The following is a 25,721-nucleotide window of genomic DNA, read 5'->3' on the forward strand; positions in this document are numbered from 1 at the left end:
TTCTTGTTAGCTGACCATACTGCCTTTTTATTTTCGTATCCGTTCTACTTCAAACTTCCACGGGATGTATCAAGTTCGCAAAAAGTGTCTGCAGTATATGGTTATATACACATGGTTTCTACATGAATATATTAATAATGACTATATTGCCATTTAGGGACTATATTGCCATTTAGGGACGAACCAGAGGACTCTCCATTCTGTGGTCCTTATTTACGGGGACAAGAGGCCCCCAGACTAACTAGGTAAGCTTTCTGGATGGTCTCTATGGAATCATGCTAAAGTGTGTAGGCTCTGGAAGCTGATGTAGCAGGAGGTATCTGGTCCTGTCATTTGTTAATTGTATGAGCTTGAGAAAGTGAGCACTGTATTTACTGAGCCTGAGCCTGTCGTGCATTGGAAATGCCTGACAAGGTGTAGAGCATGAAGCTAGGTCCTGTGTAGATATAGATATGAATTTTAATGAGCATGTGCTATGTGCCAACTGTGATGCTTGTTGGAGATCGTGTCGAGTAATGTACATCGAAGCCCTGCCCTTGTGGAACTTGCCATTTAAAGAAGAAGTGTGAGCCATACATTTCTTTTCCTAGCTGTATTTTCAGGTCTTTGCAGCCAAAAGCAGCATTGCACTTGGACTTGCTTCTGATTTTCTGTTTTTCTGGGCACTTGTCCCCATGGCCAGGTCAATGTGTTCAATACTCATGCTGGCTACTGACACAGAATGCAGAGAACCCACGTCTAAGACAGCAAGATGCTACACATTGTCCTGCTGTGAGATGTTAGGAAATACATTATTTTGTGAGGCAGTCAACATTTTCAGTGTGAGATGTTCCATTTCATCCTTTTACCCAGGGGTCCTTTCTTCATTTGCCTTTCACCTTTTCAGACACATTTAAGGGTATCATGGTTTATATGTGAGTTACTTTGATAACTGTTATTATTTCACAAAGTTATTTCTTATAATGTGTGACGACAAAAGTAATTGAACATTCCCAACTTAATCTTACTAGTATGGTGGGGTGTTATTATGCCTGTTACCTAGCTTGGTGTTATGATATAATTTGTTTCCATAACTGATTAAGAGCAGGGTGGCCGCATGAGAGCTAACTGTGCTGAAATTATTCAGGTTTTCTGTAGTAGTATCATGTTGCAACATATAAAGGCACCTGACAAGTTACATAGCCTGTCATGGCACCCTCTCCCCTCCCACCCATCTACCACCGTCATACGATGCTTTATTTAGCTCTGAGTCCACAGGGACAAGTGGTTTCCTCCATCTGGTCGAATGCAGTGATGGGACCAAACTCTTTCATGAATTGGACCATTTCAGGTCTGCTTTCTTCAGAAGAAGGACTAAAGTTCAAGTCCAACTCCTGATCCTTAGAGAAGAAGGAACTTCACATACATGAAAAGAACTCATATCCTCTGGTTGTTTCTCTTTATTGGCCCTTTTACTCTCCTAGCTGCCTAAATATGTACCTGATGTGGATTGGAATCCTGTATTCTTATCCCCTCAGAGATTTAGGTCAAACCCTTATAATGTGTCAAAGGGCCTGGTGCCGTCTTTGATAGTGAATGGTTGTGACGTAAAGATTCCATTGTCAGCCCCTTCACTGGTAGACTCGTAGCTCATAGCACAGTTTCTCCCCGACAGGCACTAGATACCAAGAATATAGTGCTGAGATGTAACTTCATTCAAGAGGGCTACCTGCGTTCTCCAAGGATGAGCAGATTCATGAAAATGAGACCTTAGTGAGTGACAGAAATTCATGCTGCGGTGACCCCTGGTCATCTCTTTTGGTTCCAAAAGATGGTGATGATGACACTCTTCCGGTAACTTAGCTCCTTCTCTAGAGGAAGACAAGCAGCTTACAAGGAAACTCCCTTACGAAGTCCTCTGGGTAGAGTGGAACTTCAGAATCAGTTCTGACACCAGCGCTGCCAGATTTTCAGATGAGGAAGTGATTTTTCTCTCTAGTTCTCGGAATCCCATTCTTCATCTCCCACTGCAGAGGCAAAGGTGCCCAGGGCGGTAATGAAATCATTCTTTGGTATTAAAATAGGCACTCAGAGGAGACTTCAGCCTCTCAAGGCTCTGCTGTCCTAGGGTGCTTTAGGAATCCTGGGCAAGAAGGAAGGAAAACAGTGTGTACATTTTTAGTTTTAATGTCGCAGGACAGAGATATGGGTGCTATCAAAGACCGGAGTGAGGTGGCACTCTTATTCTGAGAACAATGATGTCTGAGTATGAGGTAATGGTTATCTATCATCCATCTATTACCCATCCATTACCCATCCATTTATCCATCCATCCACTCTTTCATCTACTGTCTCAGTTCTTATGCAGGGTGCTCAAGTTGAATACATGTTTGAGGGGACTCAAGGGCTTTGCCCTTGGAGTGGATCAGATTTTAGCTCATGGGGCCCAACGTTCCTAAAGTCTTTGCTCCCTTTCTAAAATCGTTGTTTTGAAAATCAAGTGAGAAAATGTTCTTTTCTTTCCTTCCTTTCTATCCACCTTACTCCATATTTATTGTGCTTCTAGAATTTGACAGACCCTTGACTAGGCAGGGTGAATACAAAGGAAAAGGAAAATGCAAATGTCTCCTGCCATGACTTTCAGAGTGTGAACTCCTATTTTCATTGGGGGGTGGTATGCAAATATGTGGAAGATGGTGAAGGTATAATTGAACTGATACTCACAATTCAGCTCAGTGATGTAGGAGTCCTGCTTTGATCCCTGAAATTGAGGCTTTCATATAAAATTCTGGGATTGTTTATTGCACACCCGGCACTGTACTTCTTCAGCCAGGCCACCGTGAGTGACCAGAGAGATCGGAGATTCACCTGGTTGTAGACGTGACGTGTTGGGTGCAGGCGGAAGTTGAGAATCAAAATCAAAGCAGCTTTGAGAATCCGTGTCTAAGTTTTCTCTCTGACCCCCTCTTCCTCTCTGATCCCAAGATCTTGGCTTACAGGCACACTCCCACCCCTGTGACGTCGTGAAGACAAAATTATTACTATGTCAGGCTCCTGACTGAGCCTCGTGTTTATGGCCCCTCCCTTGTTGTTGCTTATTTATAATCAGAGCCAGACTCGGCCTCTTGGTTTCAAAATTCTGCATAACATGGTCCTGCCTTGTTTTCTATTCTTACTTCCTGCCGTCTCTCTTCTCCCTCACCTGGACACTTCTTTCATTTCTCTGACTCAGCGAGCCCTGTAGTATCTGGATCGTCACCCCCGCTGTCCCCTGGGTTTGGCGTGCATTTCTTCCCTCCCTGAGATCTGCAGCTTTAATCCTGTCTGCTGTGGGGAGGCTGTTTCTCTCCATCCACAGGGCACTTTCTGGGCGGAGGAAACTTTCCATGCACTCTCACAGCCCCCGTTCTTTCCTCATCATTGCCTCTGGAGCATGTGTGTGAATCTGGGAAATTCAGTCCAGCGCGAGTGCTGTGAAGGTTGTCACTTGCTGATAGTGCATTCTGTGGAAAAGTTTCCTAAAAGTCTCCGAATCTCACTCGTTTCATTGGCGAATGGAGAAATGTGCGAGAATACCGTTCTATTTATCCTTAGAACGTGTTTATCGAGGGATAAGTAGTCAATATATGTAAAGTAATAATAACTACCATTATTATACTTCTAACTGTTCTGTTGTTGGTGCATCATCCCCTGACCAGGGGTCTTTGAGAGCAGAGCGTGTCCGAGCTTTCTATGCACACGCTCTGAGCATGTTTAATACGTGAACGGATGGGTCCTTCTGTATCACAGCCAGACCAAGGAGACTTCCACCCCAGGCCCACTGGCGTGTGGCCTTTGTCCAGCTCTAATGAGCAGAAGCAGCCCTTGGGAGAGACGGTGCTCACACTTCTCGGTGGGGTACAATGTGTGGACATTTGGTACATTTGAGAGTATCTTTGGCCCCGTCATCTCACAAAAAGTGTCCCAAGGTGGGATACGTTGATGGGGCAGGGTCATTTCATTGAAGGGAGCAGATTCTGACAGACTGTGCACCACGAATCCTTCTGAGGTCCAGACCAGGAGTCCTACAAGCATTTGATGCCTGTCAATTGCTCTTCTTGCACAGCCAGACTCCTTCATTTGCAATGTCACATTGGTTACTTGAACAAGCCATGTACAAGAGTGTGTGTGTGTGTGAGAGAGAGATACACAAATAATAGGATGAAACGAATGAACAGAGAAATACAATATTCTATGTTTCAAGGTTACCATTAGCCCAGGGGTGTGGGTTTTACTAAAAATGAATTTTCAGAAGAAAGAAGAAGCCTACAGTGTTTACTTGTTTTTTTTCTTTCCCTGCATTTTCAGGAGGAAGTCTTGGGAACTTGCTTTCACTTAGGTTGCAGCTGGGCTTGTTATCACAGTGTTTTCTGACACTTGTGTATAGTCGAGTGTGACATGAAGTAAAATGACTTTCGTTATTGAGCGCTTAATATGTCCGCCTCCCTTTTTCTCGTTTTCGAATAGATTATAAATTCTTTTTAAATAGAGTTCTAAAATCAGTTCTTCAGGGTAGATGTTTCATCTTCATATTATAGGCAGAATAATGGAAGCTCAAAAAAAAGTGTTATTTTCTCCAGTTTACATAGTTAGAGAGACCTGAATCTTAGCATTGTCTTTTTCTCTTTCAGAACACTGTTTTTCTCTTCTTCTCTCTCAGTTATTTCTAAACACAAGGGACCTCAAAATCTTAGTTAAGATTATAATTATAATTTAATAATTAATAAATATTATAAAAATGTGCCACAAATAAATTCTAACATGATGATAACACTGTTTTGAGGACATAATTTTTAAAAGCACAAATGCTATTGAGAAGTGTAACACACATCAATACCTTCTGTGTCTCAGGAAGGCTTTGTATATTAATGGAAACCTCCAAGAATGATATATTATTCAAATATTCTTTTTTAATAAAAATGCTAATAGACATGTTAAAATGCACATAAATTAAAATGATCATAAATTAGGATTAATATCACATTAATGAATTGTAATCCCACATTCATTAAGATAAAGTGGCATTTCAATATTTGCTCTTGTTAATAAATTTGATACAATAAATGAAGGGGATACATTTTGAGATTCGATAAATAATTGATGTAATCTTAGGCTTTAACTTTTTAAAATATTCAAAAGTAAAGGAGGAGATCTAGATGCATTTGAATGCTTTGTTACTATTTTATGTCTTTTTTATAATCTTTTCTTTTCATTTATTGGAGCGCTAAATACAATTTATTTGGCAAAGAAAGTGATAGAGCCTGTTCTGAATGAACACAGTCCCAAGAGGATACAATGTCTTCTGAGTTTCTAGGCATTTCTTTCCACAAGACAGTTTATTTTTTAAAGGAATAAGTATTTGGAATCTCATGGTGCAATAAGTGGAACTATATTGGTATTTAAATAACTGAGTTAAACTGAAAACATGTGCACTTTGTATGTTCCAACTATAATTCAATGACTTTTTTTAAAAAAGCAAACTAAAAATAAACATTTTTGTTTTATTTTAGTTTATTTTTTAAAAACGGGAGCAATGGAAAATACAAAGAAGCAATGTGCATCAGAACATTCCTGTTTCCCTCTTGAGAGTAAATCAAACATGTTATTTCTTATTTTTTAATCCTCACCTGAGGATATGTCTTTGTTGATTTTAAAGAGAGAGAGGGAGAGACAGAGAGAAACATTAATGTGAGAGAGAAACATTGACTAGTTGCCTCCCATATGCTTCCCAACCTGGAATCGAACCCATAACCTAGTTATGCAAGTGCCTTGACCGGGAATCGAACCTGCAACCTTTTTGGTGAATGGGATGACACTCCAACCAACTGAGCCACCTGGCCAGAGCTAAACTGAACGGTTTAAAGCCAGCGTGGTTCTACACCTATCAAAATGGTTCAGGTGGGGTGTTGTCAGTGAGTACCTGTCGCCATGACCCGAGATGGATCTGGGTCGCTGCTGCAAAGTTCCTACTTTTCTAAGCATTCTTATCTTTGGAAAACGTGCTCCCCTACTCTGGCCTCAGTGTTCTACTTTATAAAAAGGGAATGATTTTCCTGGACCTGAAGAATTGTATGAAACAAAGTAAAAACCTAGGCAAACATAAGATTTTAATGTACACGAGACTATTCGAATTACTTTTGCTTTTGTAGATATAGCAGGCAGATCCGAGTTTAATTCAAGGTCTACCAGGCTTGATTCCAAACTATGAACATTGAGGAGGTTATCATGTCAAACTTCCTTTTTTTCAACTTTCATATGAAATATTTTAATTCATTTATTTTCTGATAAAAATTAAGGGAATTATATGAGAAGTAATTCACAGAGTTCTTGGCATACAAATAGTGATCTATAAAAGGTAGCTAGTAATAACACCTTTAAATAAATGTATTTGTAAATTTAAAAAATCATTTATTTTTGTATTTTTTCCTTCATCTTTTTATCATTCTAAATACATATCAGTTTATACTAAACAGGTCAGAGTATTTTTTAAGCATTCAAACTTAATTTCATTATGTTTTATTTTGATTTATATACATACAGTTGCATAGACTCTTTGTACAACTACTGTTAGCAGAAATGATGAAGTTACAATGAACGTAAAAAGAACCAACCAGATATTCAAGCAGGAGGTGGCTAAAAAAAAAAACAGGTTGCAAATTGCCCCATCACTAACTGATGTCACTTTTCATTTTAGCTACACACAGACCTGGATCCTGGGAGCAAAAAAATCAAGTACATCCTATCTGGTGATGGAGCTGGGACAATCTTTCAGATAAATGATATAACAGGAGATATCCACGCTATCAAAAGACTCGATCGAGAAGAAAAGGCCGAGTACACCCTCACAGCTCAGGCAGTGGACTGGGAGACCAACAAGCCCCTTGAGCCTCCTTCTGAATTTATCATTAAAGTTCAAGACATCAACGACAATGCACCAGAGTTTCTTAATGGGCCCTATCATGCCACCGTGCCGGAGATGTCCATTTTGGGTATGTATGCTTCCAATTTCGCAGAACTATTAGGAGTCATCTTTAAAATAGCCCCTGGCATCAGGGATAGTGTATCGCTGAATAAAAGACATTCATTACTGTCTTATCTCTCATTTGCATTTCCAAATCCCCTTTTTTGGGCTCCGTGCCACAGCTCAATAGCTTTCGTCTCTTAGTAATAGGAACTGGCGAAGCCGTTGTATTAAAATATCTCTTTTTGCCCGACAGTGCTTCAATAGGCTGAATTTGTATGCCTCTCATAGACCCATGGTTGAAGTATTGTTACTGAGGCGGATTTATCAAGATTTGTTCCAATATGCCAGACTAATCCTATTGATATTTGCTTGATGTTTAATTATTTGTTTGTGCATATTCTCAGGCAGATGCAGTGCACAGAGAAACGGGGAAGCGTCTAGGTCTGGAGTCAGCCAGACATTGAATCGGGCTGGTGGGGCGAGTCGAGAGTGGATTAGGAAATCGGTTACCCGAGACTTCCATGCTGTGGCTGACTTACCTTAACTGAACTGTTTTCCAGGAGTGCTACCGTTCCCAAGGGCCCGCTCCCAATGTTTCTGAGCCATTGAAGTGTCTGTGACATTTTACAGAGCAGTGTATATTTCAAGACGTGATTTTCTAGTCCTTCCTTTTTGTTGTTGTTGTTTTGGATCTGCTGCTCTCTCCCCAAACCCTGGCCTTGATCCTGGAAAAACCCCTGATATCACCCAGACTTGATACTAGAGAGCTCTTCCTTATCTGACCAAATTAGCAGGCAGGGTCCAAAATTCAGAGTGCGCAACCGCGGGAGTCATTCTAATGTATGGAATATAGACCCTACTTAGTTTTAAATTACAGCTGGGACCACCTACAAGGATACACACATCAAAATTAAAATGCAACAAAATGACATAAATTCAAACGAAGCAGGAGAACATGATGAGACAAATAAAAACCACACGTAGAGACATAAATTGAAGGCCAGAATTAGTTAAGTAGCTTGGCTGTATGTGATAGCTTCTTTTTTACTCACAATATAGCTTCAGTAGATACACTCACTGCAGCCACAAATCAGAATTGATTGTGAGCTTTCGCATCTCACCCAAGTATCTCTCCTGCCAAAACTCTACTTTGTCTATCTCTTGTGCAAGGAATTCCACTTTTATTAATTCTTTCTTCTTATCAGATCACATGGCTTCTCTATAGATGACTGAAATGACACTGTTTCTAGGGAAACTTGTATGGCTTTTTAGCAGAAAGTTATCTCTCTACTGTTACTATTACCACAAAAAGAAACCCACAAACAAGCAAAAACATCTCCGTGTGTCTACTTCTTTCAAATTCTGACATGCGAACAGAAACCGACAAACACTCGATTTTTTTTTCTTGCTGTTCTTGTTTGACCACTCATTTAGGGCAGAGAACTTGCTTCCTTCATCTCTTTATCTGGATTAGAGCAACATGGTTTTAAAGGGCTGCCGGCACCTACAATACACAAAGAACCCTTTATTTTAATTGCTAACAAATGGTGAAGAGGGACGTTGTTACTTTTTCCTCGTTATCGTGATTTGTACATCTTCGCGGCCAAGTCTCTATCTATTTATTGTAAATGTGTCCGAGGCTTCCATTTCTGTGTATATGAGTCATGTGCCTGCTAACCATTTGGAGAAAGAAGTTGCCCCACTCCAACTTGGGCAGACTCCAAGGTCAACTTCAGCTAAGGAAAGGATTGTAAAGATATTATTAGCTACATTATGCAGCATGTATGTGAACCTATAAATACATAGCATATAATGCTTTCCTATCTAAAAGACGTTTCTTGATTGGAAAGGAGAAGCTAAAAGAAATAACCTACACTAACATACACAGTTATTTTTCTTGAAGGAAATGCCTTGTCTATGACATCTCTTTCAAAAACTGCATGGGCTGTGCTTACAGTTCAAACTATAGGTTGGGAAGTTAAAAAGATAGAGTTTTGAATCCCGGTTTTATCCCTTATTATTTGGCTGACTTTGAAGTTCAGGGAGGTTAAATTATTGCTCGTTTTCCTTAGCTACAATGTGAAGATAATAGTTTCCATCTTGCTTTCATTGTGTGAGAATTGTGTGGTAACATACAAGGTCAAGGTGTGCCAGAAAGTAAACAAGCATGCGATAATTGGTTGTGGTGGTGGTTTCCACAAAATTATTTTTTATTAATCTCTTCCCCACCTTCCCTTATGTATCGATTTTACGCGTGGGGTGTATGGTGGCTGTTTGACTCCAGCCTCTCTGGTTAAAGGAAGCAGAGGCAGCTGCACTATTTTATTGTCAAGTGTGAATTATTCCCTTCATTTCTCACGAAGGTGAATATCAGGATGAAGGTCACTTCTATCTCCTTTCTCTCCTCACTGTGCTCTCCCAGCCTGTCTCTTCCCTCCCCTCCTTCCTCCTTTCATTTTTCTTCCTTCGCTGCTGCAGAAATGCCAGCCCCTGCACCTGTGCATCCCGAGGAATGCCAGCCAGGACCGGGGGAGTTCACTGTGCTGAACATGAGAAATAAAATCCTCATTGAGAAATTTAGCAGTATTAAATTGAAATGAATGTGATATTCAAGAACTGGCTGCCAGTTGACAGGCTGTCAAGACAAAACACACGTATATATTTGCCCAAATGGCAGCTAAATTATTTTAGAAGTATCTTATTTGGGAGCTGGCGATGCAGCTCTTTTATATTCGACTGTGAATTGCAGAACTTGATGAGAATTCACTTTTATGGCAATGCAACAGAAAGTGCGGTGCGTGAACTTGTCTGGTTTTTACCGTGGATACCAGGCTAGCTCTGTTGAAGTTGGTTATTCAATGAAAATTTACCTGTATTTATCGATCTTCAGATAGTTTAAATGGGTATTTCTCAATGCTATTGCATGTTGGAGTGAGGGTTGTTTAACCCTGTTTTTATGTCTACACCTAGGTTTGGGTAAAATAAGCTTTTTATTTGATTTGAAAATGGAACCTCAGATTATATGGCCTGAAATTTGCCTTCTGCTTGCATAAACCATGTAATCGCACTTTCTCTATCTGTCTAATGTGCACAGTAATACCTACCTAACAACCTATGTTTGGGAAAGTCTAATGATTATTTTTAAAGGGATGTTAATTTCTTTCCAACTGTCCATTTGTGAGTCTTACTAGTGTGAATCAAAAAATTGCCTATATGATATACATTGCCTATATAATACAAATGCTCAGGAGCCTTCACTTTATGTTTCACAAATGTGCATACTGGAATGAACTCTATTTTATTCAAAAGCGTATATTACTGAAGGTAGAAGTAAAGAGACGAGAAAGCCAAGTACAGTGTTCTCCCTTCATCTACGGGGGATACATGTCAAGATCCCTAGTGGATGACTGCAACAGGGAATAGTGCTGATCCTTGTACATCCTGTTTTTTTCCTATACATACATTATCTAGGATAAAGTTTGCTTCCTAAATTTGGCACCATAACAGATTAACACCAGTAACTAACAATGAAGTAAAGTGATTATAACAATATACTTTAATAAAAGTGATGTAAATGCAGTCTCTCAAAATATCTGGAATTTTCCACTTGATATTTTCAGACTGCGGTTGACTGCAGCAGCCACAGAAAGCAGCACTGCGGATAAAGGGGGACCGACTTCTGCAGTGCTTAAGCTGGTAGGCATTATTGCATTGTCGAGTACACAGTTATATAAAACATGACTCTCGGGATTCTCCGAGTTTACTTTTAGATTCGTGGCACCTCTAACAACAATTGATACGTAATGAAAAGTTGCTGTATGCCAGAAGCTATGTTAAATGCTTCTAATATCCACAACAATCCTACAACATCGGTAGTGCTCTTCTCTTCCCCACTTCTCATTATTTTTAAATCAGAAAATCGGGGGAAATGATAGCTAATCCAAATCCAGATATTAAGTGGAGGAGCAGGGATTTAAGTCTAGACATCCGACTTTACCTCCTTGGGATTTAACCAGTATGCTCGACTAATCTTTCATAATATCTCCAGGGAACTGGGTTTATGCAAGCACCAAGATCCCGCTGCATATTAATCATCGTTAATGTTTTTCTGAGGTGGAGGTGCTCTAGGGGCCAGCGCGCTTTGCAGACTAAATTGAAGAACACTGGGATGGGATTTGGACAAGGAGAAGTTCAGAGGAAGTTTTATACAACTGTCAAGATAGGAATAGAAGCACTTAAAAAATGTGAGAACAATACATCACCTAGGAATTTAAAACAATGAAATTAAGAAGAACGGGGTGAACAACTGGGGCCGAAGTGCCGTTCATATAATAAAGGAAAAGACTGAAGGGAGTAAACGGGGATCGAGTCTAGATAATGCAAAAGGAGAACGCGCTCTCCGCCAAAAAATAATGATCGAAATAGCAGCAGTTCAAGAGATGACTTAGTCAAAAAATACGTTTAAGAGGCTTATAACTGAAGAGGTTATGAAAGTCAGTACACAATATACAAGCGAACTTACTCTTCTTGAAGAGGAACTCAGCCGAAAGAAAGATGTTCAAATTTGAAAATAATTTCAGGCTCCTTTCTATATGCTATTCTCATTCTTCCATCTTCTCTTATCTTTAATATTATGCCTTTTCTTTGTGACCATGTCTTTTTATGCTAAACATCCTTAAATCCTCATTTGGCAAAAGGCCCGTACAAAATGCATACTACTGCTTTTCAGTTTATTTATTACCTTTCATCTGGAGCACGTTTTATCTTAGAGGAAAGTTGCAAATGCAGCTGTCCAAATCTATTTTCCCCAAACTACTGGAGAGTAAGTGGCTGATAGGGTGCCCTTTGCCATGGGAAGCCAGAGCAAGTCATTCCCACGTGGAGGTTTCTCTACACAGCACAATACAAGCATCAACATGAGGAAGTTCATTTTGCTGCACCATTGCTGTGGAATGCACCACCCTCAGTAAGATATCTCCAGTTGTCCCAACAATGTCCTTTTACAGTAAAAGGATAAAATCCGTGCTGTACCTTGAGTTCACCTGTCTCTCTTCGGTTCTAAAGCAACACCACATGGTTCATTCCATTTTTTCCCTCTTTTTCCAACAGTGAGAAATTTGAGGGGTTTTTTTATGCTCCACATATTTATTATTTGAATAACCTTTGCGCCTTCTGCTCATCCTCTGACTCCTGCGCACAAGTGTTTACCCAGTGTCCCACTGCCCCCTCCCCTCCCTGCCCTTACATGGATCCCTACCTTGCCCAGCCACACCTATGGGCTTTTGCAGTGGAAGGTTCAGACAGCAGACAGACAGTCCAGAGTAGAGGCAGGGACCTATACTACTCTCTACTCTTGTTGTCCTGTATACTTAAGTCACCTCTTGATGTATAATAGACCTATGGCAATGTCTTTCAATAGGTATTCAAAATAGGTTGATTGAAAAGTCGAATTTGATTGATAAACACTGAATTAAAGAAAGCAAAATGCTCGCTATACTTCATTCTCTAAAGTATAAGTGTATCATAATTTAATAATAGATTAGGTTCCTGGACCCAGGTGTGATTTGTGGGTGCGTTTATGTGAGAGGGGGCCTTCCCACACAACACCAAGAAATTCTTGGCCAACTTCATGGTGTCTTACAATTCAGCTCAATTCTGATACTGTCGTCCAGAGACAGCATCAGATTCCACAGGTTGAGGCAGTCCTACCAGGTTATGTACCCACCCCACCCTCGTGTCACAGGCCGGTGACTAGTCCAGGTTGTCACCCGTGCTTGTAACCAAGAGCCTATAAATCGGAGGCCCCCCTAACCCATCTCTGTGGGTTCGATGAATTTGCTACAGTGGCTCACAGAACTCATAGCCATTTGCTAGAAAGGCTCACAGAATTCACTAGGTTATCAGTTTGTTATAAAAGGCTAGAACTAGCCCTGGCTGGCATAGCTCAGTGGATTGAGCTCGGCCTGCAAACCAAAGCATCGCAGGTTCGATTCCCAGTCAGGGCACATGCCTGGGTTGCAGGCCACGGCCCCCAGCAACTACACATTGATGTTTCTCTCTCTCTCTTTCTCCCTCCCTTCCCTCTCTAAAATAAATAAATAAATAAATAAAAATCTTAAGAAAAAAAGGCTAGAACTCAGGACTAGCCAGATAGAAGGGATGCATCAGACAAGGCACACAGGGAGGGGCATGGCACCTCCGTGCCCTCCCCAGGTGCACCGCTCTCCCCAAACCTCCCGTGGTTCACCTCCGGAAGTGCTCTCTGATGCTGTCCCTTCAGCTTTTATGGAGGCTCCATCCCGTGGTTAGGAGTGATTGCCTCATGGGCCACTGACAGTTGATTCCATTGCCAGCCTCTCTCCCTCGCAACCATCTTGATGCAATGCCACATGGTAATTTAGTATGCAATTAAATGGTGAGATTTGCAATTTCTATGGACTGAAATGAAAGTTATAATAGCTATAGCTTACATGGATTATTAGCTTGTTATTCTTGTCACTGTGCAGTACATATGTTAGTCTGATATAAAGGAGATTCCCAAAGTAATAATTAAAGAGATTCATTTTTATAATTATTTTTATTATCAAAGAACAAATTTATGTCACATAAGCTTAAAAGATTAAAAACTGTTCATACTGACAAACTATCTTAAACCTAACATAATTTTTTCTTGTAATTGAGAGGGTGTGGCTTGCTTTCTCTCTCTCAGCTAGATAAGAGAATCCAGCAGATTTCTCTCTTTTAAAGGGGAGAGAGGCAAAGTCAAAAATGTATATTGGTGATTTTGATTATATTTTTTGTCTTATATTTGATTCAGAGTGATGAACAAAATTGAAATTCTTTAGGAAAACATGGGAGGGAAATCATGAAGACTGCAATAAACACCCTCAGAAGCCATCCCTCTGGCCTGCCTGATACGAATGCATGTAACAGCAGTGGTTCCCCCAAACCCTGAGGTGGGGTGAGGACTGGGCAGTTTCTATTCTGCATAAAGAAGCTAAACCTCTACAGGGACGTGTAGACAGTTGGCTTGATAGCTCATTTCTTTTTGGTAATGAGTGATGATCCATTGTCTGGATTTACCATAGTCTGTGTGTTCACCTGCTGAGGGACATCTTGGTTGCTTTTAAGTTTTGGCAATTATGAAGAAAACTTCTATCAACAAACAAACAAATTGCTAGAATATTCAAATGGGAAAGTTACTGGCAATTAACAGTGAGAGGTACCTAAAATGTATTTGTCTTATCAGGGGCATTACATTGCTTCCTCATTTTGACCAGACACAAGGGGGGGTATAATATGGGAATATAAACGAGATTTATTTGAATGCCTTCTGAATGTGAGGAAACTCCTTCCATCAAATTTTACTTTAATGCTTACTCCTCTGTTCTCCCCAAATTGTAAGGTGCAATTTCATCAATCATTGATAGCACAGTAATTTAATTCATCAATTTTATTATCCCTAATGAAACCCTATTTTTAGGGCCTTGCAATTGTTAACTCAGATTTCTGATCTCTTTAAAGTTAAGGTTCTTTAATCCAAATATCAACCCAGAAAAATATGCTGACACAGGTAGAATGGCTTAGGGAATTTTATTGTAAATTTTATATATGCTTCTGTTTCTCTTCAGATCAAATTTTATAGAAATCCAGGTTTTAGTAAGTTGAAAAAAGAGTTAAAATTCTAGAACTATTTGTTACAGGATTGGCTCAGAAGCCTCGGGTTCCATTACCAAGATAGAAAAGATGGATATTTTCCATCAAGAGTGGTATCTCCTCTCATACATTTATTTGGTCTATGAATTTAGGAATTTCAAGTAAGAAGTTGAAATCTTTGAATTATTTTTAGAAGATGAATTCCCAATCACTAGCCAATAAAAATTCTTCAGAATGGTAGAAATCACCAGAAAATATAGTGAAATATCTCATTTGTTTTTACATTTTTCAATATTGACATCACTTTTAATCAATGTGATAGAATACTACATAAAAATGTATTTCCATAAGTTATATATAGGCCTGCAACTTGAACCTACTGAAAACAAATTTAACAATCTCTGCCCCTAACCTCACCCCACAGGGTGAGCAGTTACTCCCTGTGGAATGGGGTTTGTTGCCTCAGCCTAATTTAGAAGCCTGTCTGTCCCATTCATAGGGATCTCATAATTTAAACTGATGTTTCAGAGGATTAAAATTAAAGCATTGACTCAGCGTGAGCGATATCGAAGTGAAGAGGCAACATCGATTTTATATCTCACCCTGTGCCTCTAAACCAGGTCAGCCGATCAATATTCCAATTAAACAATGGTTTACCGGCCTAGGCATAGCAGGTGCTAATGCTAACGTTCTCTTTCTGTCCCTTCAACTTTTCCTCCACCATGTCCCTGCACCCTGCTCATTAGACTTAAACCCGATTTCATTGAATAACAATTTGATTCTCAGTTTGGTTATGGAGGTATTGTCTCTTTAAGTTTTTCAGAAATAGATCTTTTACCCACTCACATTTTGGCTTCTTCCTACTTACGGATTTATTGGTTAAACTTTCTGAAAATTACACCTCACTCCTCTCTACTCGGAGAACTGTCCTATGGCCAACCCTTCCTCCAGATCTACCCGGAACCCTTCGGAGGAAAATGAGATCTGCTTTCTGCTCAAATAATCTTCTGCTACTTCAAATACTGAAACGTATTCTCGCATCAGTAAATCTGCACTTAGCATGAGAAAAAATCAAAACACTCAAGAAAAACTTTGTGTCATAAAGGGAAGGTGGAGGAGCCAAGGAGGGATTCCTCCCAGACAGCCCCACGATCCCGCCGTCTCTCTCGTCTCTTTGTTCTCCTCTGAGATGTGCTATTTTAGGATCCAACACGTGTATTGATTCTAGTGGCAAAGGGCAAATTGTTCTTAAATTATTCAAGCCGTGTCTGTGTGTACAGCTCTGTGAATTAGCATCAACACTTGCAGTGTTAGGAATTTCTTGTTACATAGCCATTGCAGGAAATCACGAATTAGAGGGGCTGAGGAGGGAAAAGCTCGTGGGGTGCAGCCTTCGCCCACATCTGCCCACCGGGCAACGAATCCGCTGCATGTCAGGGCACATCCCCAACACGCGTTTGTGAAATTCTGAAGCCTTGGCCGAAAATGAATGTGGGACACCTTTGTCAGTATATATATTTTTGTGTGTGTATGGCAGCAATTTTCAACGTTTTTCATCTCATGGCATACATAAACTAATTCCTAAAATTCTGTGGCATACCCCAAAATATGTCTTAGGCTGATCTGACAAAAAAAAAGTAGGTATGATTTGGATTCATTCACACCAGGCAGCTATTGTTATATTGGCTGCGGTCATTTTCTTATTTGACAATCCAAGGGAAAAGAAGTCAGTGCGCCTGACCAAGTAGTCAGGTCCTGCATGTTTTAAAAACTCTTGCAGCGTATGGGCTGAAAGTCACTGCCGTCTGGTGTGCTCTTCCGGGAACCCTGCCTCCCAGAGCTGCTGGTGCTTCCTAAATCTCTCTGTGGGTATGAATATTATTCTTTTTTTTTTAAGATTTTATTTATTTATTTTTAGAGAGGGGAAGGAAGGGAGATAGAGAGAGAAAGAAACATCAATGTGAGGTTGTTGGGGGTCATGGCCTGCAACCCAGGCATGTACCCTGACTGGGAATCGAACCTGCGACACTTTGGTTCACAGCCCGCGCTCAATCCACTGAGCTACGCCAGCCAGGGCTCTAATATTATTCTTTAACGTTAATATTTGGCTGTCATGGGCTTCACCGTTGTCCTCCCTGGATTCACTGAACTTTAAAAGTTGCCATTAGATCTTTAGATCCCTGTGGGTGGTGGGAACACAAGGCAATATACTGATCGTGTATCAGAGAAATGTGCACTTGAAACCTATGTGATCCTATTAATTGGTATCGCCCCACAAATTTAATTTAAAAGGTTCTTTTTAGACCCAAGTGCTTTTATTTCTTGGTTGGTTAGCAATCACAGTTTTATGAGATATGTGCCTTTTTTCCCTTATTCTTTTTTACCAATATCTTCACAGAGAGAAAAATAGGGTGAAATTTATGTGGCAAGACAGCTACATGCATAGATAAACAGAGATCAGTACATAGAAAAGGGTAGAGAAGATATGCAAACTATTAAAAGAATGAAGGATAGAGATATGAATGTAGACTTATAGAGAAAAAAGATATAGATTGTGTGTGTATTTGGTATATAATTAGATATCCTAAAAAAGGCAAAAATAGTTACACTGTGAGACTGTCAATGAGACTGTATGGATGGTCTCAGATACATCTTTTATTCTAAGGAGACGAGATTTCATTCCTTGTATCTGTACTTGAAGAGTTTAAAGTCAGCAAAATCATATTTGTGGCCATGTTAGAGATGATCTTATTCATTTTCTTTTTATCAGGGAGCGTGAGACCCAGGAATCTTCTCTTTATAACCATATCAGACTTTTCAGACGTCATCATTATCTACCAATTATGAATCTTTGCAAACCATAAGAGTGGTTTGGGCTCAAGAAATATGATGGAGGAGGGGAGGGTGGAATTCATAAAATAAAGATCTTTGAAATAGGTGTTGAAGCGTTCGTGCGTATTCCTTCTGAAATCCAAAGCAATGTTATTCACTTGAGGCTAGCATAATGAATAATTACTTTATTCCTACATAGTAATTAATATTTAATGTGTTTATGCCAAACACTGTTCATGTGCATTCATTTAATCCTAACAACCCCATGAAGTGAATTCTGTTACTGTCATTTTTAAAAAGAGAAAACAGAGGCATGCAGCCATAACATAGCTTACTCCAGCTGATATTATTGGTAAAACTGAGAGCTTCCCATCAGACCAGGAGGATCACTAACAGTCTGCAGAGTAAGAAGGGAGTTATTACAGGGATCAGACCATTTGCAGTTACTGAGCTGCCAGAGAAATCTAGGCAAAGCTGCTCTCATTGCTTCGGGTGCGGGAAGGAAAGCTGAGGGTGAAGTGGGAGAGGCCCGGAATACAGTGGAATCCAAGACGACAACCTGAAGACCCTGTCTATCTCTCCTCCTCAATTTTCCGTGGCGCGGGTAACCGCAAGAGGAGGGGATGCCTTTCCCATAGGCCTGCACACATATCTAGCGCAGGATTTGGGCAATGGAAGGAACAGGTCCAACAGTTGTTGAAGGAGCTGCGAACTTGGATTCTGCTCTCTGCCAACATGTTGAACTTGAACATCTGCTGAATTTAGCATGAGCTGCCCCAGTACCTAATACCCCGTGCTGACTTTCTATCTGCCTTCTCCACTTCTGTCTTTAAAATCTCAGGCCAAACCTGACCAGCACAATACAGCCTCCCTTGGTGTCCACGAGGGTTTGATCCCAGCATCCACCCACCCCTGCTGCCCAGGATGCCAAAAGCCAGGGATGCTCATGTCCCTTGGCTGGCCGTCCATCGTCCTGGGCTCTGCATCCAAGGATTCAACAAACAGCAGATCCTCAGATGCACAGCCCAAGGCTGACTATATAAGGAAGGGAATTCTGGAAATACCATCCCAGGTTATCTATCTAACTAGGGACAGAAGCCATGACAGATACTATTTATTTAGCTTCCACTGCAGGCTAGGTACTGTGCCAAAACACCAGACGGATTTTTAAAAGGGTGTATTATATATATCAAGTATATAAAGTCAAGTGTAATTATTGTACATTATATATTACACGAGGATTATATAGCATATAGGTCAAGTGTTACTATCACATTTATACTGTACAAATGTAATTAGAATGGATTCATGGTATGAATTGAAGCATGGTCCCCAACATTCTCATATGGAAGCTCTCAGCAACCAGGACCTCAGAATGAAACTCTATCTGAAGGTAGTGCTGTGAAAGAGGTGGTAACTAAGGGAAAAAGGGGACTTACACTGGCTGGCATAGCTCAGTGGACTGAGCGTGGGCTGCAAACCAAAGTGTCGCAGGTTCGATCCCCAGTCAGGGTACATGCCTGGGTTGCAGGCCATGACCCCCAGCAACCGCACATTGATGTCTCTCTCTCTCTCTCTCTCTCTCTCTGTCTCTCTCTCTCTCTGTCTCTCTCTCTCTCTCTCTCCCTCCCTTCCCTCTCTAAAAATAAATAAAATCTTAAAAAAAAAGAGGACTTACAGGCAGGCCCTAACGCAGTCTGACTGGTGTTCTTACATGAAGAAGGGATTTGAATGGACAAAAAGACACCAGGGGCACGTATAAACAGAAGGACAACTGTGTGACGAGGCAGCCAGAAAACAGCCATCTGCAAGTCAAGGACAGAGACCTCAGGAGACATCAACTCAGCCAGCACCTTGCTCTTGGACTTCTAGCCTCCAGGACTCGGAGAAAACACATTTCTCTTGTATAAATCACCCAGTCTGTGGTATTGTTATGGCAACCAGAGCGAACTAATGCAGTTTGACCAAATGAACTTAATTAGGATGTCCTAGAGTCAAAATCCAAAACCGGAGATTTAGCCAATCAGGTACCAATGTTCTCTCTTCTCTAACTGCTGAGCCCCTGAGTCAGCCTTGAGGTAGAGGCATATCTCCGCAGACGTGCTGAGTACAAACATCTGTTTCTGCTCTGGAATGGTTTACAGGGAAGCTGTGTGTTCGAGCATGTAGAACCTCTTGTTTTTTCAGTAAACCTTTTATTTCAGGATAGGTTAACATTTATGAAAAAGTTGTAGAAGAGCACAGAGAGCTCCCACATACTTTGCCACAATTACTAACATTTTATGTCAGTGTAGGACACCCTCGCCAAGATGAAGGAACCCGTATTAATATAGCATTTTAGCAGTTGTGATGAGTACGCGTTAAGTATTTTTGTAGAATTTCTCTCATTTTGGATTTGTTTAATGTTTTGTTCATAAGGAGACTGGGTAAGGTGTTTGGGGAGCAAGACCGCATAGGTAAAAGTGCCATGGTATTACATTATCTCAAGAACATAGTAATAATAGGTTTATACCTGTTGAGGTTAACCTTGACCATGTGGCTGTGGTGTTGTTTGTCAGGTTTCTCTACTATACATTTACTCTGTTTCTCCTCTTTCCATGCTGTATCCTTTGGGTAGAGTTTACTACATGCAGCACAGACATGAAGAGTGGAAGTTACACTCCCCACTCCCCACCTGATCAACCACATTACTCGTTTTCTCCCCTCCCTCCCTCCCTCCCTCCCTCCCTCCCTCCCTCCCTCCCTTCCTTCCTTCCTTCCTTCCTTCCTTCCTTCCTTCTCTCTCTCTCTCTCTCCCCCCCTTCCTCCCTCCCTCCCCCCCTCTTTCTTTCAATATGAACTCAGGTTATTTTATGTTTTATATTTGGGATTAAAATCTAATACAGCTTTATTTCCTTGCTTAATTTTTTTTCACCTTTGACCACTGGGAAATCCTTTGATGGTCTGACATGTATAGATTTTCTTTTTTAGAGGGGGTTTGTTTTTTAGAACTTATTCATTAGTTTCTTGCACTGCATGATGCTCTGTGCTCTTCTTGTATATTCATCACCTCAGTTATAGAATTAGCTATTTCTCCAAAGAGGCCTGTTTTCTTTTATTGGGGTGTTAGAAACCAAAATCTAAGCATTAAGCATACTTGTTGCTACTGGGTTGGTTTTGCTTCTAGGCCGCTCAGCTGACAGAAGGAAGACAAATGCATGTGGGGATACTTGTATACATGCATGTATATGTACACTAATTTATGTGTGTGTGCATAAGCATGCACACATGTGTTCATGTGTATACAAACACATAAATGTATGTATATACACACAATACTGTGTGTGTATGTATATGTACACACGTATATATGGCATGTGCATATGTATATGACATATACATATATGTGACAAAATAATATAACCATATTATAAATATAATTTTGAAATGTACTGAATGGCTTAGGGATAAAAGAAGCAGACAAAAACACATATACACATTTATGTGTATATACATATACAAACACACATATGCAAACACACATATACACACTTATGTGTATATGTATCCCTAAGTCCTAAGTCCTAAGTCCTTCAGTACATTTCAAAAGTATATTTATAATATGGTTATATTATTTGATCAAAATTTGCATTCCATCCTGGGAAATCCCAACATCCTAATTTTAACAAATAGGCATTTTCTAAGATTTTTATTTATTTATTTTTAGAGAGGGAAGGGAGGGAGAGAGAGAGAGAGAGAGAGAGAAACATCAATGTGCGGTTGCTGGGGGTTATGGCCTGCAACCCAGGCATGTACCCTGGCTGGGAATCGAACCTGGGACACTTTGGTTCCCAGCCCGCGCTCCATCCACTGAGCTACGCCAGCCAGGGCTTCCAACATCCTAATTTTTAAAAAAATGCGTATATTAAGGTTCAGTCATTGTTCTGTGAAATTCTAATGGTTTTGATGAATACGTTGTGCCGTATGCCCATCAGTACAGGATCGGATTTGTACTACCTCGAAAACAATCTCTCAATCTTTCCCTATTAAGTTCCCTTTCTCCCTGAGTCCCTAGCAACCACTGATCTGTTTGCTGACTCTGTAATTTTGCATTTTCTAAAAGGTTATGTAAATGGAATGATATAGTACGTAGACCTTTAACTTAGCAATATACACTTAAGATTTGTTTTCACCTGGCTCAGTAGTCCATACCTTTTAACCACTAAATAGTATTTCATTGTATGGATTACCACAGTTTTTATTTCTACTTAATCCATTCACTTACTTAAAGATATTTTGATTACTTTCTGTTTTGTGTGACCACAAACAGACACGGTAAGCACTCACGTACAGGTTCCTGTTTAGACGTACGTTTTCAGCTAAGTAGAGAAGAGAGCTAGGGACATGACTGCCGGATCCTATGGTAGGATTATATTTAGTTGTGTGAGAAATTGTCATTGTTTTAACCAAAATACTGACCACACAGCCCTATCACTGGTATGTAAAATGCTGTAAAGATATCCCGTATTGGCTATCAGGCAAAAAAAAAAAAAAAGAAAAAAAAAGAAAGGACAAACAGTAGGAAACCTGGAATAGAAAGCAATCCGTCAATAGAGAGATGAACAGAAGGACTTGCGTGGGTTCCGGTGACCACCTTCTAAGCGGGAACTATCTTAAAACGTCATATCTCCGTGCTTTGGGGAAACGTTACCCAAGAGGCTTTTATTTGGCCTTTATCTGATTAAAACTGGCCCTCCGGCTCCCATCCTTTGACAATGCTCGGGAGCCCGGGCTGCTGACTCCACGGCCGCTGTGCCAAGCCCTGCTTCGGGGACGTTTGCGGGGAAAGGGAACGAGCACAGGAGTGAGCAGGTTGCCGTCCACAGCCCTCTCCGGAGGATCCCCCTCCTCTGAGGCCGCAGGGAAGACCCTCTGAGTGTCTAACTCGGGGTGTGTTTATTCTCCACGGACTGTCCACCCCTCGTGGATAATAGGGACAGCCGGCCACCATGTACACAAAGTGGCTTCTGTTCTGGGCCACAGATGGACATTTGGCCAAATGTGGTTCAAGTAGCTTAACCCCAGGTGCTCGCCATGAAGACCGAGGTTGTTGAAGACGTATCTTTCCAAGTAGCTCGACATAAAAAGATGAGAACTGAGGTTCCCATTGGGTGAGGTATCAGAGACATGGCCTTTTCATGATTATATATATAGTATACATATAGTATATATTATATATATATATATATATATTAGAGAAACAAAGAAAAGCTACACTTCTCAGAAAAGGGAAGAGATGAAGCAGGCAATAAAGAGAAGAAAAATGAGTCTGTGAGATTTCTTGTTAGGTTCCTTAGTCTCTGGTTCTAGAGACACACTGGGAGTCTCAGATGACTCCCATCTCTGGCCCCCTTCCTGTGCTACTGTGCTACTGTGCTACTTCCACTCATCCGCACACGATGGGTCAGAAGGGGAAGGTCACACTAGACTTCTTAAAGGCAAACATTTCCTAAGACATATGCTATTGTATGTTGCAGGTTCCAGTGGAAAGGAGTTATCCAAATGAATTTTAGCCTATTAGAAAGGGCATACAAAAGGATCTTTCTCCCTGGCTATGTAAACAGTGTATAAAGATGATAACTATTCCCACTCAAATTCTGTGCAGTTTCCCCTTATATGGATCCAGAGAGCAGATTATTCTTCTGGTGTCTCCTTTGTGAGAGATCATGGCTCCCCACGGCAAGGCATGGTAGGGATATTAGTAATATGTGGTGTGCATCTTCATAATACAGCAAGATTAAAAGAGGAAGTTATTTTCCCCTTTAGCTGCCATTGACGGCTGCCTGCATAAAAAACAACGAACTGAGATGTTACATTCCTGGGAAAATTAGAACCAGAGTGCGGGCTGCAATACCCCTCTGTGGGGCTTATGAAAGGATCTGGCTTGTCTTTGAACTGGGAGCAAAAGAGGAATTGCAAAAAGGCGTATTCTCAGTGCGGTCTGAAAAAAGCCTCTTCATGCTGAGTGCAATGCCACTTCTCCGTCCATTTATATTCACAGATCCTAACAATGGATGTGAGATAACCTACAGTCCTGGGTGCTTGGTGCTGTTGAAAATTACTCTGACAGAAAAACCACTGGATCAAGACTGAAAACAAAGGGCAACGTTCATTCCTGAGCATGTCTCTATTGTCCTTTTCCTTACCTTAATAGCATCAGCTGAGTAATGATAATCACCATATATATATATATATATATATGCCTATATATATATAGGCATTGCTTTCCCTAAGTAGTTATCAGGGCTGCTGATACCATCAGGTGATAATGAAAGAATACCAAACAATCCCCCCAGGTTTATGTAAGTATAACAAGTTACAATGTTACAATTAAAGGAAAGGAGAGGGCTGGCATCTGTCCGTCTTTAGAGGATCATGTCTGGAGTCTCCCAGATCCGATCAATGCTACAGAAGTGGGTGGGGAGGGCCTTTTAGGGGGACACCCCACCAGGAAAGTATAAGACCATGTAATGTGAACCCGGCGTTGCCTCCACTGCCTGATTTTGCCCCGAGGGCTTTGGTAAGGTGGGTATTTTGAAGCATAGCCAGCAATTCCTCTTCCTGTTCAGGCTCTTCTTTTCTTGTCCCCACCCCCATCCATCTTTTTAGATTCTGCCTTGAAGAGGAACACCCAAATGGTAAAACGCATATGACAGCACCAGTGCCCATGTTAAGCAGACTCGTGCAATCAGCACCTAAATAGAAAATCAGAACTGTACCGGCCCTGCAAAATTCCTCCGGAAGCCTTCCTCCCGTCACTGTTCCCGTAGATTAGCCAATCTCTTCACTTCTAAAAGCACAGAGAACTGGGGGGCCAGCTTTGTGTTTTTGACAAGTGGGCACACCCCAGTTGCTTTTGCTTTTGTGTCTGGTCTCTGTCTCTCAATACCCCAGACAAGCTGGAAACCAGGTCTGCCAAACGTATTAGATGTGTGAACGAATCAGTGAACGTATCGGTTATTACATTCAATTATCCTGTTCCTCTCATCCCTTCCCATCTTCTCTTTTTCTAATCCTGGCTCTAGAAGGTGACTTTAGTATTTGGTATGTTAGTTCGGGAAGCCTTTCACTGGGAACCTAGCTCAAGGCAGCTAAGTGGGGACCCCCCTGCCAAGGCCAAGGTTGTGTCTCTAGCCCATCACTGGCATCACCTCTTAGTTCTGCCCACGGTCAGTCTGTACCAGGGGGACATCGAACAGGTCTGTGATTGGCCTCAAATGATGAATGTCACCCTTTCCCAGTAGGAATTCACTTATTAAAACTACATTTATTTCAACAAAAATAATATAAAAAGACTCTTTTGCCTCCCCCAGTTTCTTTATTTTTGTTTCAACCCCCATGTTTCCACTTTATCCAGTGTTATTGTAACAGGGTACAGCCAAGAGGGGGGACCCCAAATAGGGATTTGGAATGGGGTCTAGAACTCAAGGTGTCCAGGAAATATTAGGATGTCCTCACCTCCCCCCGCCCCCACAGGTGTGGGTTGGGGGAAGGGACACATGGAGCAGGGCCACTGAGAGCTGTTTTGCATAGCAACAGTTTTGCATAGCAACAGTTTTGCAGTTAACCTCTGATGTGGTCATTTAACATATCTATAACCTTTGACTGATTACATAGATATGTTAAATAGCTGTGGCACTGCTCTGAGCCAGGAGAACGGGAAGTAACTTCCCCACCAAGACATAACTGGGGGGGCAGGTCCCCTGAGTTACAGCACCTGCGTGGGAGCTTGGAGAAGATTGGCTCCATGACATGGGCCCGCACCTGCCCAGACTCACGAGGGCAGCCCAGTAAAGCTGGAAGGATGTGAGAGTGCTGGCAAGTGTAGCCGATTGTGGGAGGAGTCAGAAATGGGGCTGCAGAGGAAACTTGGTGCAGGGATTTAAACCCAGACATGGCAGCCACTGTGGAGAGAAGCACGCAGTTTTGGCAGAGTGGGGACTCCCATGGCCATTGTGCTGAGAGGACCACATGGCTGTGGACATGTAGGGGAACCACGTGGTTTTGGCTGAGTGGGGACTCTCTAGGCCCTGGGGGAGAGAACCACACTGTTCTGGCAGAGGGAGGACCTCCTCAGCTTTAGAAGGGGAAACCACCATCCGGCTTTAGCAGAGATCCCAGTGACACAGCTGATGGTGCTGAGAACCAAGGGAGGCCTACCAGCCGAGATGGATTACTGGGAAGAACTGGGGGCTGCCTGAGCCACAGACTT

General features: G+C 41.3%; 1 protein-coding gene across 1 annotated transcript in view; it reads left to right on the forward strand.

The window, feature by feature from the left end:
• The window catches only part of CDH8 (cadherin 8), a 338,770-nt gene that overhangs the window by 106,420 nt on the left and 206,629 nt on the right, over positions 1–25,721 (forward strand). Inside the window, exon 3 of the mRNA XM_045818654.1 lies at positions 6,713–7,007. Coding sequence (XP_045674610.1) covers positions 6,713–7,007 — 295 coding nt within the window. The remainder of the gene's footprint in view (positions 1–6,712; positions 7,008–25,721) is intronic.

The sequence above is a fragment of the Phyllostomus hastatus genome, unplaced genomic scaffold (assembly GCF_019186645.2).
Source record: "Phyllostomus hastatus isolate PE091 unplaced genomic scaffold, TTU_PhHast_1.1 phas_scaffold_345, whole genome shotgun sequence".
In the NCBI taxonomy this organism is placed as follows: domain Eukaryota; kingdom Metazoa; phylum Chordata; class Mammalia; order Chiroptera; family Phyllostomidae; genus Phyllostomus; species Phyllostomus hastatus.